General features: G+C 39.1%; 1 protein-coding gene across 1 annotated transcript in view; it reads right to left on the bottom strand.

Moving 5' to 3' along the window:
* The window catches only part of LOC120986918 (netrin-1-like), a 147,593-nt gene that overhangs the window by 40,880 nt on the left and 91,623 nt on the right, over positions 1 to 15,090 (bottom strand). The window contains exon 3 of the mRNA XM_040415598.1: positions 4,186 to 5,207. Coding sequence (XP_040271532.1) covers positions 4,186 to 5,176 — 991 coding nt within the window. The 5' untranslated portion in view covers positions 5,177 to 5,207. The remainder of the gene's footprint in view (positions 1 to 4,185; positions 5,208 to 15,090) is intronic.

The raw sequence follows: 15,090 nt of genomic DNA, 5'->3' as shown, positions 1-15,090 counted from the left end.
GCGAATTCAACTTAGAGCTGGGTTCCTAATGGTTGTATTGCTAGAATATAACGAAGATTGAGAATATAGTGCTATATTCGTTATATTCGTCAATTCTAGCAATACAACCATTAGGAACTTAGCTCTAAGTTGAATTCGCAATGCGATTAATGCAGGTTATATTAATCGCATTGCGAATTCAACTTACCACACTCTGCGTCAACTACGTAATTTTCCATGGGAGTTTTGCCATGGATCGCCCTCCGGCATGCCACAGTCTAGGTGTTAGTCCCCTTGAAACAACTTTTCCATCACTATTGTGGCCAGAAAGAGTCCCTGTGAGTTTTAAAATTCGCCTGTCTATTGAAGTCTATGGCTGTTCGCCCGGTTCGCCCGTTTGCGAACATTCACGGAAGTTTGCCGTTAGCGAACGGAAAATTTTATGTTCGCAACATCTCTAGTCTACTACAGTGCGTCAATCCGGCATTGTAGGCCAAAACTGTTTGTACATTTTGTCCTGGGATCCCAAACGAAGTCTGGATTTGTCACTAAAGACAGTAGAGTTTCAGTCAGTAGCAGTGCAAGCATCTCATTCATGACACCACTGCAAATGAAAGAGACAATGATTGACTATGAATGAAAGGACATATAATGGGTGCCATGACGCCAGACTTCCTTGTGCAAAGCATCTGTGAATGGTCTGGGCAGAGACAGGGGTGTGTAATGAAGGTGCCACCTGTGTGAAGATGGTGAACAACTAAACTGTGGATGCCGCACTACTAGTAGTCTCTTTGGGCCACCCAGAGCCTGTGAACTGTGTGTGCATGCCCTCAAGCAATAACTGCTCCAAAACCCCATAGAAGCTAGGACAGAGTGGCCCTGATGGCGGGCAATTCATTGACAGAAGCATCCCGCTTTTACCATTCCAGTGAAGTGCCTACTCTCAAAGTCTGTCAACTGGGCAAAATATCTTTTAATGGATCGTAGACGCATGTCTAGCAGTCAACGATCTCTCACCAAGAGGAACACTACCCAAAAGTAGCCTCTGAGAGCCTTTTTATAGGGCAGAAGAGGAAGCACTTTTATGCCCTGTTATAGCAAGATCTAGTGTTTAATTAGAGCAAACATATCTATCGAAAACATAACTGCATACCAAGTTTTGGTGTCAGTCAGTTGGGTCTCAAAGTGTTTATGTGAAAAAGGAGCCACAGATGAACTAATGAAAAAAGGCTCCAGAAAACGACTTTGTGTGAAACCACTGGGCATAGCTCAAGCTTATCACATGCAGAACAGGCGTTCTATATGTGAAAGTTCAACTTTACTTGACATTCATGTTGGCCATATACATTAGATGGCTGCTGGTTGAGAGATGTCTTGGCCAACAGCTATCTCTCCCAACCTCTTTATAAACATATATGTATTCATGTGTCCTAAGCAAGAAGAGGGGAGATAGCCACTGCCAGTCATGTCTGACTGTAGCTTATCTTCCTGGAGGATCTGATATCAGCCAATGGGAGGGGGCCCTGGCAGGTTTGTCCAACATTTTTCTAAAATATATGGACAGCTTTACTTATCAAAAGAGGAGCTGCCACCACTCATGGCTTGTCTGTTTTACTAAATAATTATATTCCCTATGTAGTAACAATTCTGGAGCATTTATTCTCATGACTCTATGTTGTGCCACCCCTCTACTATTCCTGCTACAAGTTTATAATTAAAGATATAACCAGGTGTTACCTGTTGGGCTGTTGGGGTTGTTCCTTGTACAGTCTGACATTGTTCAATCAATGCTTCCAGTGGCAGACTGTGCAAGGACACACCCCAGCTGGGAATACCCAGTTAGACCTTTATTCATAAACTTCTAGTAGGAAAAATAGAACATTGAAACAACAAATAGTTATAAAATAAAATTACTTCAGAATTGTTATTGCATGGGGAATGAAAGTACTTGCTAAAAAAGACATGTCAGGAGAGGTGACAAGTTCTCTTTAAACACTAAGTTGCAGTACATTTTGTTGTATTAACGTTGTCTACATGATGAATGCCATTTGTCGAAGTAAGACAATCCCTTTAAAAGGAATGTAGTCTAAGTCAGTCATTCTTACCAGTCTCAGTGAAGCTCCCCTGCTGTAGGATTTGTGCAATATACTATAGGTGGAACAATTGTATGCTTCATTAGGAAAATCAATAGTTAAGGCATAAAAGGCATCTGTTTGTTAAACCTCTTACAATACATTAAATTAACTGTAAATTAAAAGGCAGCATGTAATCCTGATCGCTTTCAGGAGCCTGAAGAGTGAATGCAGTCACAAGAGTTAAAAGCTGTGGTTTGTACGTCTACAGGGCTTTTAACAAGATACCCATAATGGCACTCTGCAGAGCTCATAGCTTTGTGATATGGCAAAGAGACATATTAAAAGATTAGATTGGTGGGGGTCTGAACACTGAGACTCCTAGCAATCCCTAGAATGAGGGGAGAGAAGGGCAAGCATACAGTATCATGCTCTCTGCTCGCTGCACAAGACAGGTTCTATAGAAGTCTATGGGCTCACCGAAGTTCCGTCCGCAGAAATGAGGATAGAGTGCACTATTTGTGCACTTTTCTCCCCTCATCCTAGAAAATGTTGGGGGTCTCACCTCTCAGACTACCACTGATCTAAACTTTTGCTATGTCTATGAAATATCAAAAGTTTTTGGAAAAGTTTGTGACCCTTTAATAGTGAGATGTACTGACCAATAAATGACAAGATGAATAAAAATGTACAAAGAACAAGTCACAAGATAAGATTTCTTAAATGGGTTTTGCAGTATTTTGTTATTTTTGTCTTCACCCCTGCAATTAGTTGCTCAGTAGTACCTCTGGTACTTAAAGGAGCCTCTGGAACTAGTAGTGGACAAAGCTGGTTGCTGCAGTACCGTATGTCCACTACACAATGAATATAATTGTGTTGTTCAGGTGCCTACTTCCAGCACTCCCAAACAGCTAAACGGCAGGATTGCCAATGTGATATGGATGGCCTATCCTGAGGATAAGCCATCAATAGCAGAATACTGGAAAAACCCCTTTAAAACAGGATCAACATGTTGTTTCTAATAAACTTTAATACCGTGAGATACCTTGGATCCTCTTATGTGGTCCCACCCTTCCAATCAGGCATACAGGGGGCTCAGTTAACAAATTGACAATGGACAGGAGCACCCTCTGGGTTGGGTGTCTTAAGGCAGGGGTGCTATAGGATTTAAATTAAAATGCCATTTGGGGTTGCAAAATGAATAGTATTCAACAAGATGGTTCTGTTGCCATATCTCTTACACTTTCTTTCATTTTCTGTCAAACTCTCCTGTTTGGCTTAACAATGGCATGTTTAGATCCATAGATTGGTTTCTGGGGTTGCTAATAAGGAAGGTTAAATCAGCAATATTGAAATTGGAAGATTGTTAACTGGAACAAGCACAATGAGTTCAATTTGTCATATGGTGGACTAGTTTGGTCATACAATTGCCTTTCTGTTTTTGGTGGATCGAAAGTCCTTTTAAGTCTGGCCAGACTGCTATTATCTTTATATTAATGGCTTTTTTATGTTAATGCATGCATTTTAAAATTTTAAGTTTATGTCATTTTATGTGCATTTTATATTGAATTAAATTACCATCTACTCCAGATAAGTGTGAGTGCCCAGCTTCTTTTCAAATTTCTGGCTTATACTATAGATTGGGTGAATCTGTTTGCTGTGAGCACCCCTCTTTGGAATCAGACGCGGTAGTGCTACCATTTTACCCCCTTTTTACATATTCTGTAATTTTGCCATAAGATCAGGCACAAGGGATTTTGAACTGGCCAATCCTTTTGTTGTCAGGAGATAAGCTGCTGCCAGATGTGTCTCTCTTCCTATACACTACATATTAATGGATATTTTTGCTGGGAGGATCGGGAGAGATAGCAATCTGCCGAATGATCATTCAGTTATCCTGTATGGATCCCCAGCATTAGGGCAGCTAAAATATGCTCCAGAATTCCTTCAAATAAAGCTTGTTCAAAGACTTTTTATTAAAAAAATTTGGTATTGTTAATCATGTGCGCTTGGCACATATTAATTTCACTGACAAAATAAAGGCTATGTTTTAGTGTCATAATAAAATAACACAAAAATAGATTTAAAGATCATTATAGATATTTATGAAATAACTGTACCTTTACAAACTTACCTACACACTCATGTGCATTGCTTGGTGTTGCTCTTTGCCAAGGCCTGTCGTAATAAAATGGCTTGCAGGCATCACATTCTGGACCAATGGTATTATGTTGACAGTCACATACAAATCCCTCTTTACTGGGTACACAGCGTGATGCATGACCATTACATTTACACCTTCCTCCAACCTGGAATTCAGAAACCCCATAGAAAGCAGTCTTCTTTCGGATTCCCATTTTCTTTCCATGGTGAAGTCTACTGAAGACCACACGGATATCTGTAGCTGTCACCCAATCTTGCAGAACAGGACTGTATTCAAATCTACGTGCTGAAGGGCGACCTGCTAATGGCATAAAGGCTACAAGTCCTTTAGTAAGGGGTTTGACTCCTGTTTGAAAATCAGTGCAAGTGGCTTCATGCTGCATGGGTTTTGTAATAGAACCAGTGGTTGCCAGGTCATAAACACGACGGCAATGAGTAGAATAAAACTGGAAAGGGATCCATGTTTTGCCGTGGTCCATAGATTTATAGATTGCCATAGAGTCAGGACGAGGAGAGCAGAAACGCAAGCTAACATAAACAAGCTCAAATCTCCGTCCAAGAGGTAAAGTCAATGTAACATTCTGTGGATATGTTATACCACTTTCTGACCTCCAGCATGTTTGAGCATCCGTGTCGGTCATGTATGATGGTGGATAGGAAGTTTCAGTTTTCTGATCACATAGCTGACATCGTCGTGATGTCACATTTGTAGCATCTAGAAAAGAGCAGAGTTTTTGCGGTGTACGTCCACAAGTGTTGGTTGCAGTTACCTCTTTCCCAAGAGCAACATTGATAAAATCTGGGATACAGTATTTTGGCCTTTGTTTGGCATCATAACATGGGCCATCCTGAGACCCACGGTGAGTTGTAGCTTTATTTGAATTGTTCTCCTGACCCTTGGGCACTGGGCACAGCAAGGAGATGATATAAAAAGGAATTAAACCCCACAAAATTCGAGGCATGACAGAGCAATCAAGATGTTGGAAGCATTACCTTTGAGATAAAGAAATAAAGTATAAATATACAAGAAAGTAATTCTATGTGCAGTACAATATATATATATATATATATATATATATATATAGATAGATAGATAAAATATACACTGGCATTCAGAAATGGCTTGGAAAGAAGACAGAAACACTATTCATGCCTATCAGTTTTCACTATCCTAATGAGGATCTCATGGTTGGATACCATGGGTAACTCTGACAAGGGTGCTACCCGATCCACTAAGATAAGCTTGTTTAACATTTCCTGCAATTTATCAAATCTCCTCTAAAACCACATGGGAAGGATATACCTTCTAAATATTCTAAACGAGTAATTACAGGGAAAGCATAAGAGAAAGGAAACTATTTGTCAGTTTAATTTTCAAAAGAGCACAATTACTGAGGCATGACAATATCTGCGCCAAACATCTCTTAAGTGTCATCTAAAAATGCATGTACTGTACACATTAGTATGTCTTTGATGTGTCAATGATCTAGACTGATTAAAAAGCTGATGACATTTTAAGGCTGTGCCATACCAGTGTCATGGCTTCCGTTCATAACGGAAGCCTTGATGCTGTGACAGAGTCATCCTATGATGGATTCAGTTATTGGAGGTCATTTACAAAAGGTTTTTGCCATTAAAATTTGACATAACAGTGATTTTGCAACTTTTTATGTTTTCTGCCTATGACACTTTTTTTTTAAAAGTGAGCAGACCTTAGCAAAAAGGACAAAAATGGTGGAGCCACAGTAGCCTGACACATTTACAATACTTTACAATAATTTGCACCAGAACATTAGCTTAAATTATTACGGAAATCTACTCCAACTCATGGTTGGAGAAGATTTTGGTTTCTGGCTCATGGACAGATGCAACAAATTTATTAAGAGGCATGCACCCTTTTAATTAATTGGTCTGATCTTACTCAAGCAGGAAATAGTATATTCTGCAGCATTATTATTTTCATTAAAAACAGTAGCCATGTGGTTAATGTAAACAGAGCCTCGCTCATAACACATAGGCACATGAGCACATAAAAGTCTATGTGAACTCTAATAAAGATTCTGATGAACTTTCCTCAGGATAGGTTTTTAACATCTGATCGGCAGGCTTCTGACTCCAGGCACCTCTACCGATCATTTGTTTGAAGGGATTAGGGTGGTGCTCGATGTCGAAACCACACCCTTCTGATATTGATGACCTATCCTGAGGATGGGTCATCAATATCTGCAGCATGGAGAACCCCTTAGCCAAATGGATAAACTGTAAGGATTAACTGGTTTCCCCCAAAAATGCATACAATAGTACATACAATTTCACACCATAGGTTTTATCAGCTTTTGGGTAGCTGTTGTATTTCACAAGCCAAAGATGAGCATGTTGCATTTTTTTTATTCCTGTTTAAAAGAAGAAGATGAATAACCCATGATTGTGACTTGTCATTGTTGTCAGCTACGTCCATATAGGCATGTTCATAAATTTAGAGGGTTTGGCCCATCTGGACATTCATGGCATATCACCTAAGATATTTCATCAACGTCAGATAGGTGTGGTTTTCACCTCTGGAACCTACTCCTATCTAGAGAACGGGGCCCCAGATGTGAAGGAGAGCACACTTTGCATATGCGGTTTGCTCTCTCTTCAGCTCTAAGGGAGTTCAGAAAATAGTCAAGCTATTTTTGGAAGTCTTATAGTGGTAAATGGAGAGCATGCTGTGCAAGCATGGCCATTTCTCCTTTCCCCATGATGGGACTTCCAAAGACAACCAAGCCAGCACTCAGCTATGTTTATAACTCCTATTGTGATGAATAGACGGGGGCTGCATATCACCCCAGCTGCTCCTTCTTCACTTCGGGGGCCCCAGTTCTAAAGATAGGAGTTGGACCTAAATGTGGGACCCACACCTATATGACATTGGGGGCATACCATAGCAATATGCCAGCAATGTCCCAGATGGGAATACACCTTTAATATATTTCCAGTTATGAATTCCACAGACGGACAATGCAACCTGAAAATGAAGTGGTCGAATATTACATATAACCATGATGCTACTGTATATTAAATATCTCACAATAAGAACTTTTTATACACATCTACAGTAGCAGTTTTATATATATATATATATATATATATATACATATACAATTTCATTAGCATGTGTGCCATGCAATTACCTATTTACTAAAGGCATTGTGAAAATGCCGGGAACATTGTTTGTCTGTCTTTTCCACTTTACTGCTAACACTAGGCATTATCTACGTGGCATATCTAATTTTCTTTGCACCATTTTGTTGTGTTTTTCACATCACTTGCAAACACAAATAACATGTATATTCGCAGATTGGTGTGAAATTTACTGGCCCCTTATTAAAGGAGCGTAAGTGTGAGAATGGGTAGGGAGTAGTGTTGCAAACTCACTAAGTACAATAATGTTATCTGACACCCATGTCATGACGAGATCCTGTCTTATAACAGTTCTCCAAGACTCTATTGATCATGAAGTTCAGACCTCCTGTCAACCTTAATGCAATGTGACAGCAATTGAAGAGATGACTTTCATTATAACATAATAGCATACACATAAAATGCCTCATTAATCTTAGTAACATACTGTACTAATCATAACTTTCACTTATTTACTAAAATGTGTAAATAAGATGATTTTATAGACTTTTTTTTTTTTCATTGGATAATAAATGTACAAATTACCATATATCTACCAATTTCCTGTAGAAAAGTTAACAATGTACCGGAAGTGCACATGCACGACTTGCTGCTTCATCAAAACGGGGAAACAGGACCCCCACTTCTCAGTATCATGGAGGTTCCAGCAGTCAGACCTCCCGTGATCAGCTAGTTATCCCCTATGCTGTGGATAGGGGATATGTTTAAGGAGAATAAGAAGTAATCTGAGGGCTGTGTTTGTTAACTGTAGTTGCCTCGGACTCCTCGCAGCTTAGCTCCAATAAGCGGAGTTTTTCCGCACACCTTGCCCACGGTAGCGGCTTTAAACCACCAACCTGTGATCTTCATTGCTGCCTCCCATTGAAAACAATGAGAGGCAGATATCATGTGGCCACAAGTGGAATTTTGGCGCAGTGTCTGTGGCAAAGTTCTGCCAGCAAAAAACGCCATGTGAACAGGCCTAAAAACACAAAATGACAGCAAATATACTTAGGAGAAGTTCCACACAAATATAAACCTTCATATGAAGAACACAGACTCAAAATATACCCATAATTGTAATTATAATTTAACCTCTTTGAAATTCTGATATCATAGAAGATGCTTCAGTATTTTGAATACTCTCCACACAATACAGCGGTGATTTTTTGGGATGTATGACTTTTTGATCAATTTTTAACAAAACATTTTCACTTTTTCTATTATGGCGTTCAACATACAGGATGAATATTTTTATATTTTAATAGTTCAGGCATTTTGAGGTGTGGCGATACCAATGATGTTGTGGTGTGAACGTATCCGTTTCTTTACCCTCAGAGCCCTGTTGTTTTCCCATGAACAACTTTTATCAACTATCCACATGATAAGTGATAAACGCATAATCACTGAGGGTCCCCAATGCTCACGAGAATCAGATCTGAGTCCACCATGTGAATGGATCGATAGTGCACCTTTGTGACTACCATTCCATCCAATGTCTATGGACCTGACAGAGAGAATTTTTTTTTTTTCATTTGATCAGTATCCCTTTAAATGCTATTTTTCTTATAGACTACATAAATAAAATAATAGACGGTGGAGGTGCAGTAGACATCGCATATCTAGATTTTAGTAAGGCTTTTGACACTGTCCCACATAGAAGACTTATCAATAAACTGCAGTCATTGAGCATGGACTCCCATATTGTTGAGTGGATTAGGCAGTGGCTGAGTGACAGACAACAGAGGGTTGTAGTCAATGGAGAACATTCAAAACAAGGTAATGTTACCAGTGGGGTTCCACAGGGATCTGTACTGGGACCGATTTTGTTTAATATCTTCATAAGTGATATTGCAAAAGGCCTCGCTGGTAAGGTTTGTCTTTTTGCTGATGACACAAAGATATGTAACAGGGTTGATGTTCCTGGAGGGAAACGCCAAATGGAAAAGGATTTAGGAAAACTAGAAGAATGGTCAGAACTCTGGAAACTGAAATTTAATGTGGATAAGTGCAAGATAATGCACCTGGGGCGTAAAAACTCAAGGGCAGAATATAGAATATTTGACACAGTCCTGACCTCAGTATCTGAGGAAAGGGATTTAGGAGTAATTATTTCAGAAGACTTAAAGGTGGGAAGACAATGTAATAGAGCAGCACGAAATGCCAGCAGAATGCTTGGATGTATAGGGAGAGGTATAAGCAGTAGAAAGAGTGAAGTGCTTATGCCGCTGTACAGAACACTGGTGAGACCTCACTTGGAGTATTGTGCGCAGTACTGGAGGCCATATCTCCAGAAGGATATAGATACTCTAGAGAGAGTTCAGAGAAGAGCTACTAAACTAGTACATGGATTGCAGGATAAAACTTACCAGGAAAGGTTAAAGGACCTTAATATGTATAGCTTGGAAGAAAGAAGAGACAGAGGGGATATGATAGAAACTTTTAAATACATAAAGGGAATCAACTCGGTAAAGGAAGAGAGCATATTTAAAAGAAGAAAAACTACCACAAGAGGACACAGTTTTAAATTAGAGGGGCAAAGGTTTAAAAGTAATATAAGGAAGTATTACTTTACTGAGAGAGTAGTGGATGCATGGAATAGCCTTCCTGCAGAAGTGGTAGCTGCAAATACAGTGAAGGGGTTTAAGCATGCATGGGATAGGCATAAGGCCATCCTTCATATAAGATAGGGCCGGGGGCTATCCATAGTATATTGGGCAGACTAGATGGGCCAAATGGTTCTTATCTGCCGACACATTCTATGTTTCTATGTTTCTATGTTACATCAACTAACACTTTGAGCTCAATGTCCTTACAGAGACCTCGTTGCTTAGGGGGGAAAAAAGTGTATTGCCTCCGAGTCTTAAGTGCTGAAAGAACATCTTGAAGCAACAGCAAGACATTTAATCATGCAAGGTGGATTATCTTGCCACATCCTGGGAAAGTTTACCAACAAACAATACAGGAGCATTTCATTGACAGCTCTTTCCTCCATCCCCAGCCCTGCAATTAATTTGTTAGGAATCTGGCAATGTGCGTTCTTTGTGCAGCGCGTAGATAGGGGTATAATTGCCGTGTGATGACAGACATAAAGCCTCTCTTCATGGAGCAGGCACGGACAGAATAAGTCCAGTTGTAGAGGCGTAAGGGCAGCAATAACTATCCTTTTAACATTTTCTTTCTAGCAGCAGGATGAGAGTGTAAACTCCACATGTTGCTTCCCCGTTCCAGTATTCCTACCAGTGTTCAGCAGATTTTTCTTTATATTGCTTATCTTTTCTATTAATGTTATTTATGGGATTACATAAACTATTGTCTTTTAAATGAACCCAAGCTGTTGGAATCACAGTTGAAAAATTGTGTGTGTGGTATTATCAGTCTATGTATAAATTACGTTGCAGAGTTAACGACATGGGTTTTATGTAATGGACGTAATTCTGCATATTTTTTAGCTTAAATTTAATCTTTAAGAATCCATTGTTTTTAGGCTGCATTCACGCTTTTGGTGAAGCTTCTGCACTGCCATTTTCAAGTCTAAACCCTGGCATTGGATCAATTAAAAGTACAATGCTCCCCTTAGCTGTCAGTCTCATTTTTGCATTGGCCATGTTCACATAGTATAGCTTTAGTAGGGATGGTCACATCTAATAAATCTGAACACAGCAAAAAAAAAAAATCTAAATGGGGTGGAAATGGAAAAAATGCTATTCGGCCATTGTTTTATGGGTTTTGTTTTAAGGGCGTTCCCTACACAATAAAAATGACATGTTAACTTAATTTTGCTGGTTAGTATGAGCACATTGATATCAAATTTTTTTCTAGTTTTTCTAGTGTTTTTCTAGTGTTTTAATACTTAAAGATACTCCCACAATATTTTTTTTTCTGACCTGTTAGAAAGGTCCATGATATAATCTGTAGTAAAGGGGATCTTCTTACCACTGACTATATTTGCGATTTATAAACCTCGCTTCTGATCCTCAGCTGTGTCATGTGACACAGGACAGGAAGTCAATTTCTCTTTTCATATCTATGAGACTGACATTGAGGCTCCCATAGAAATACATACACACTCACTTACAGTGGTTAATTATGACCACAGCATCTGAGAGAGCTTTCCCAGGGAGCACTGCTCTCCCGGGACCCGATCGGCTCCCTCTTGCCAAGATTGAGGGAGCCATTCATTTGCTGTTGCAGTCTTGGGCCTTCTAAATGCTTCAAGGCCTGACACAGCTATGTGCCCATGGAGTCCTACCTGTGGCAGGGTTCGATAGGAACATGGCGAATCCCCCATTGGCTGCAATGGTAATTCTTTGCAGTCTATGGAAGAAGTAATCTTAGGATCATATGTTAAAGTCCACTAGGGGGACTTTAAGAGAGAGAAAAAAGTTTTAAAAAAAGGCTACAGTTTTAAAAAATATAAAAAATATATATAAAAGCTAAAAGCTCCCCATAATAAAAATGAACAATAAAAAAAAAGATAGTTGGAATCACTGCATCCTAAAAGCCCACATATTTAAAATATGAATGTATTTATCACATACTTTCAATGTCGTAACGGGAAAACAGTAAAAAAATGGCCTATTCGCAGTTTTTTTGTTGCTTCATCTTAAAAACCAGTGAATACAAAGTGATCAAAAAGTCATACACATTCCAAAAAGGTATAAATAAAACTACAGATCGCCCCACAAAAAATGAGCCCTCTCACAGCTACATAGACAAAAATATAAAGACTTTATGGGGGTCAAAATATGGCATAGAAGAGAATAATTACTGCAGCACTCTCTGTCTTCAGTCATATATGGTTTATTCACCAACCGTGCGACGTTTCTATTTCACACAGTCTTTTTCAAGCATATATATATGAAATCGAAATGTTGCACGGTTGGTGAATAAACCATATATGACTGAAGACAGAGAGCTGCAGTAAACCCATCGGGCTTGAACCTAACATCGCTGGCACCGCCACCATTGGGACAGATTTTTTGAATACATCCAGTGAGTAGTGCTGTTTTCTTCTCTAAATAAACTGTGGGTCAGAATATGGCTACACAAAGAAAAAAAAAAAAATTCATCGTTTTTTTGATTTTTTAAAAGTATTAAAACACAAGAAAAACTATATGAATGTGGTATAGTTGTAATTGGACTGAAATGACAAATAAAGGTCAGTTTTATTGCATAGAGAACGCCATAAAAAAAATCCATGAAACTATGACAAAAGCGCATTTTTTTTCCAATTACATCTCATTTGGAATTTTTTTCCCTGCTTACCTTTACATTGTTTTCAATATTTAATGGTGCTATTTGAAAGTACAGTTGTGGCCAAAAGTTTTGAGAATGACACAAATATTAGTTTTCACAAAGTTTGCTTTGTTTTAGTTGTTTCTGTGATGTAGTGAAATATAATTACAAGCACTTCATACGTTTCAAAGGCTTTTATCGACAATTACATGACATTTATGCAAAGAGTCAGTATTTGCAGTGTTGGCCCTTCTGCAATTCGACTGGGCATGCTCTCAATCAACTTCTGGGCCAATTCCTGACTGATAGCAACCCATTCTTTCATAATCACTTCTTGGAGTTTGTCAGAATTAGTGGGTTTTTGTTTGTCCACCCGCCTCTTGAGGATTGACTACAAGTTCTCAATGGGATTAAGATCTGGGGAGTTTCCAGGACATGGACCCAAAATGTCAACGTTTTGGTCCCCGAGCCACTTAGTTATCACTTTTGCCTTATGGCACGGTGCTCCATCGGGCTGGAAAATGCATTGTTCTTCACCAAACTGTTGTTGGATTGTTGGAAAAAGTTGCTGTTGGAGGGTGTTTTGGTACCATTCTTTATTCATGGCTGTGTTTTTGGGCAAAATTGTGAGTGAGCCCACTCCCTTGGATGAAAAGCAACCCCACACATGAATGGTCTCAGGATGCTTTACTGTTGGCATGACACAGGACTGATGGTAGCGCTCACCTTTTCTTCTCCGGACAAGCCTTTTTCCAGATGCCCCAAACAATCGGAAAGAGGCTTAATCAGAGAATATGACTTTGCCCCAGTCCTCAGCAGTCCATTCACCATACTTTCTGCAGAAGATAAATCTGTCCCTGATGTTTTTTTTGGAGAGAAGTGGCTTCTTTGCTGCTCTTCTTGACACCAGGCCATCTTACAAAAGTCTTCGCCTCACTGTGCGTGCAGATGCGCTCACACCTGCCTGCTGACATTCCTGAGCAAGCTCTGCACTGGTGGAACTCCGATCCCACAGCTGAATCCTCTTTAGGAGACTATCCTGGCGCTTGCTGGACTTTCTTGGACGCCCTAAAGCCTTCTTAACAAGAATTGAACCTCTTTTCTTGAAGTTCTTGATGATCCTATAAATTGTTGATTGAGGTGCAATCTTAGTAGCCACAATATCCTTGCCTGTGAAGCCATTTTTATGCAACGCAATGATGGCTGCACGCGTTTCTTTGCAGGTCACCATGGTTAACAATGGAAGAACAATGATTTCAAGCATCACCCTCCTTTTAACATGTCAAGTCTGCCATTTTAACCCAATCAGCCTGACATAATGATCTCCAGCCTTGTGCTCGTCAACATTCTCACCTGAGTTAACAAGACGATTAATGAAATGATCTCAGCAGGTCCTTTAATGACAGCAATGAAATGTAGTGGAAAGTTTTTTTTGGGATTAAGTTAATTTTCATGGCAAAGAAGGACTATGCAATTCATCTGATCACTCTTCATAACATTCTGGAGTATATGCAAATTGCTATTATAAAAACTTAAGCAGCAACTTTTCCAATTTCCAATATTTACGTAATTCTCAAAACTTTTGGCCACGACTGTACAACTTGTCCTGCAAAAACAAGCCCTCATACAGATTTGTGAATGGGAAAAAAAACAGGATCTGGGAGGTTTAAAGTAAAAAATGAAAATGCAAAAATGGGAAATCACAGGGTTTTGAAGGGATTAATAAAATATCTGGCCACATAAAAGGCATTTAAAAGGCAGATAAACACTACAAAAAACATTAAGGAACAGGGACTTTTTCTGAAAATAATTGTGGATGAAACCCCCCTCAGGCTTTCAGTGGGCTGTGAAGTGGGCACATTTTAGCATCATCCCTCTGTTCTACTGAACTGAAACCACAGGATCCTATGGTGATTTAAGATCAGTTAAGTAGAAGCGCTGGAGGTTTAGACATTTCAGCCATAATAGGGATTCAAAAATCTGGGCAGCATGTGTTAAAAAGTGCTTCCTGAGGAAATGGATGTGTTAATACCTCCATATACAAAAATTCCTTTTTTTCCCATGATATGTTTATTTCAAATGAACACGTATTTTAAAGCTTTGCGGACTAATGCAGAAAGTGTATACATCTGACAAAGGAATATGTGTAAGATAATAAATCTTTTTTTTTTTTAAATCCACCTTAACAGAGGAGTAGGAAGCTGGTAAGTAAGCGAAAATGTGAGACACTTTGCAGTTTATACAGTTTGTTTAAACTGAAAGATCAGCAGTGAAACCACTACATGTTTATAGTGAGAGCTACTTTATAAAGTAGGGGAGTCTGACCGCACATTCTCACATGCTGACCACCTTCTTTTTTATGTTTTAAGGTGAAATTGTGCAGAAATTTTAAATTGTGTAAATCACGGAACGTCACTTTACGACTACATTTAAATATTGACGATAATTCACTAATATTTGTCTAACTCTCCGCGAT

This window comes from Bufo bufo, chromosome 1 (genome assembly GCF_905171765.1).
Source record: "Bufo bufo chromosome 1, aBufBuf1.1, whole genome shotgun sequence".
Taxonomy (NCBI): domain Eukaryota; kingdom Metazoa; phylum Chordata; class Amphibia; order Anura; family Bufonidae; genus Bufo; species Bufo bufo.
This window is presented reverse-complemented; position numbering and strand designations above follow the sequence as displayed.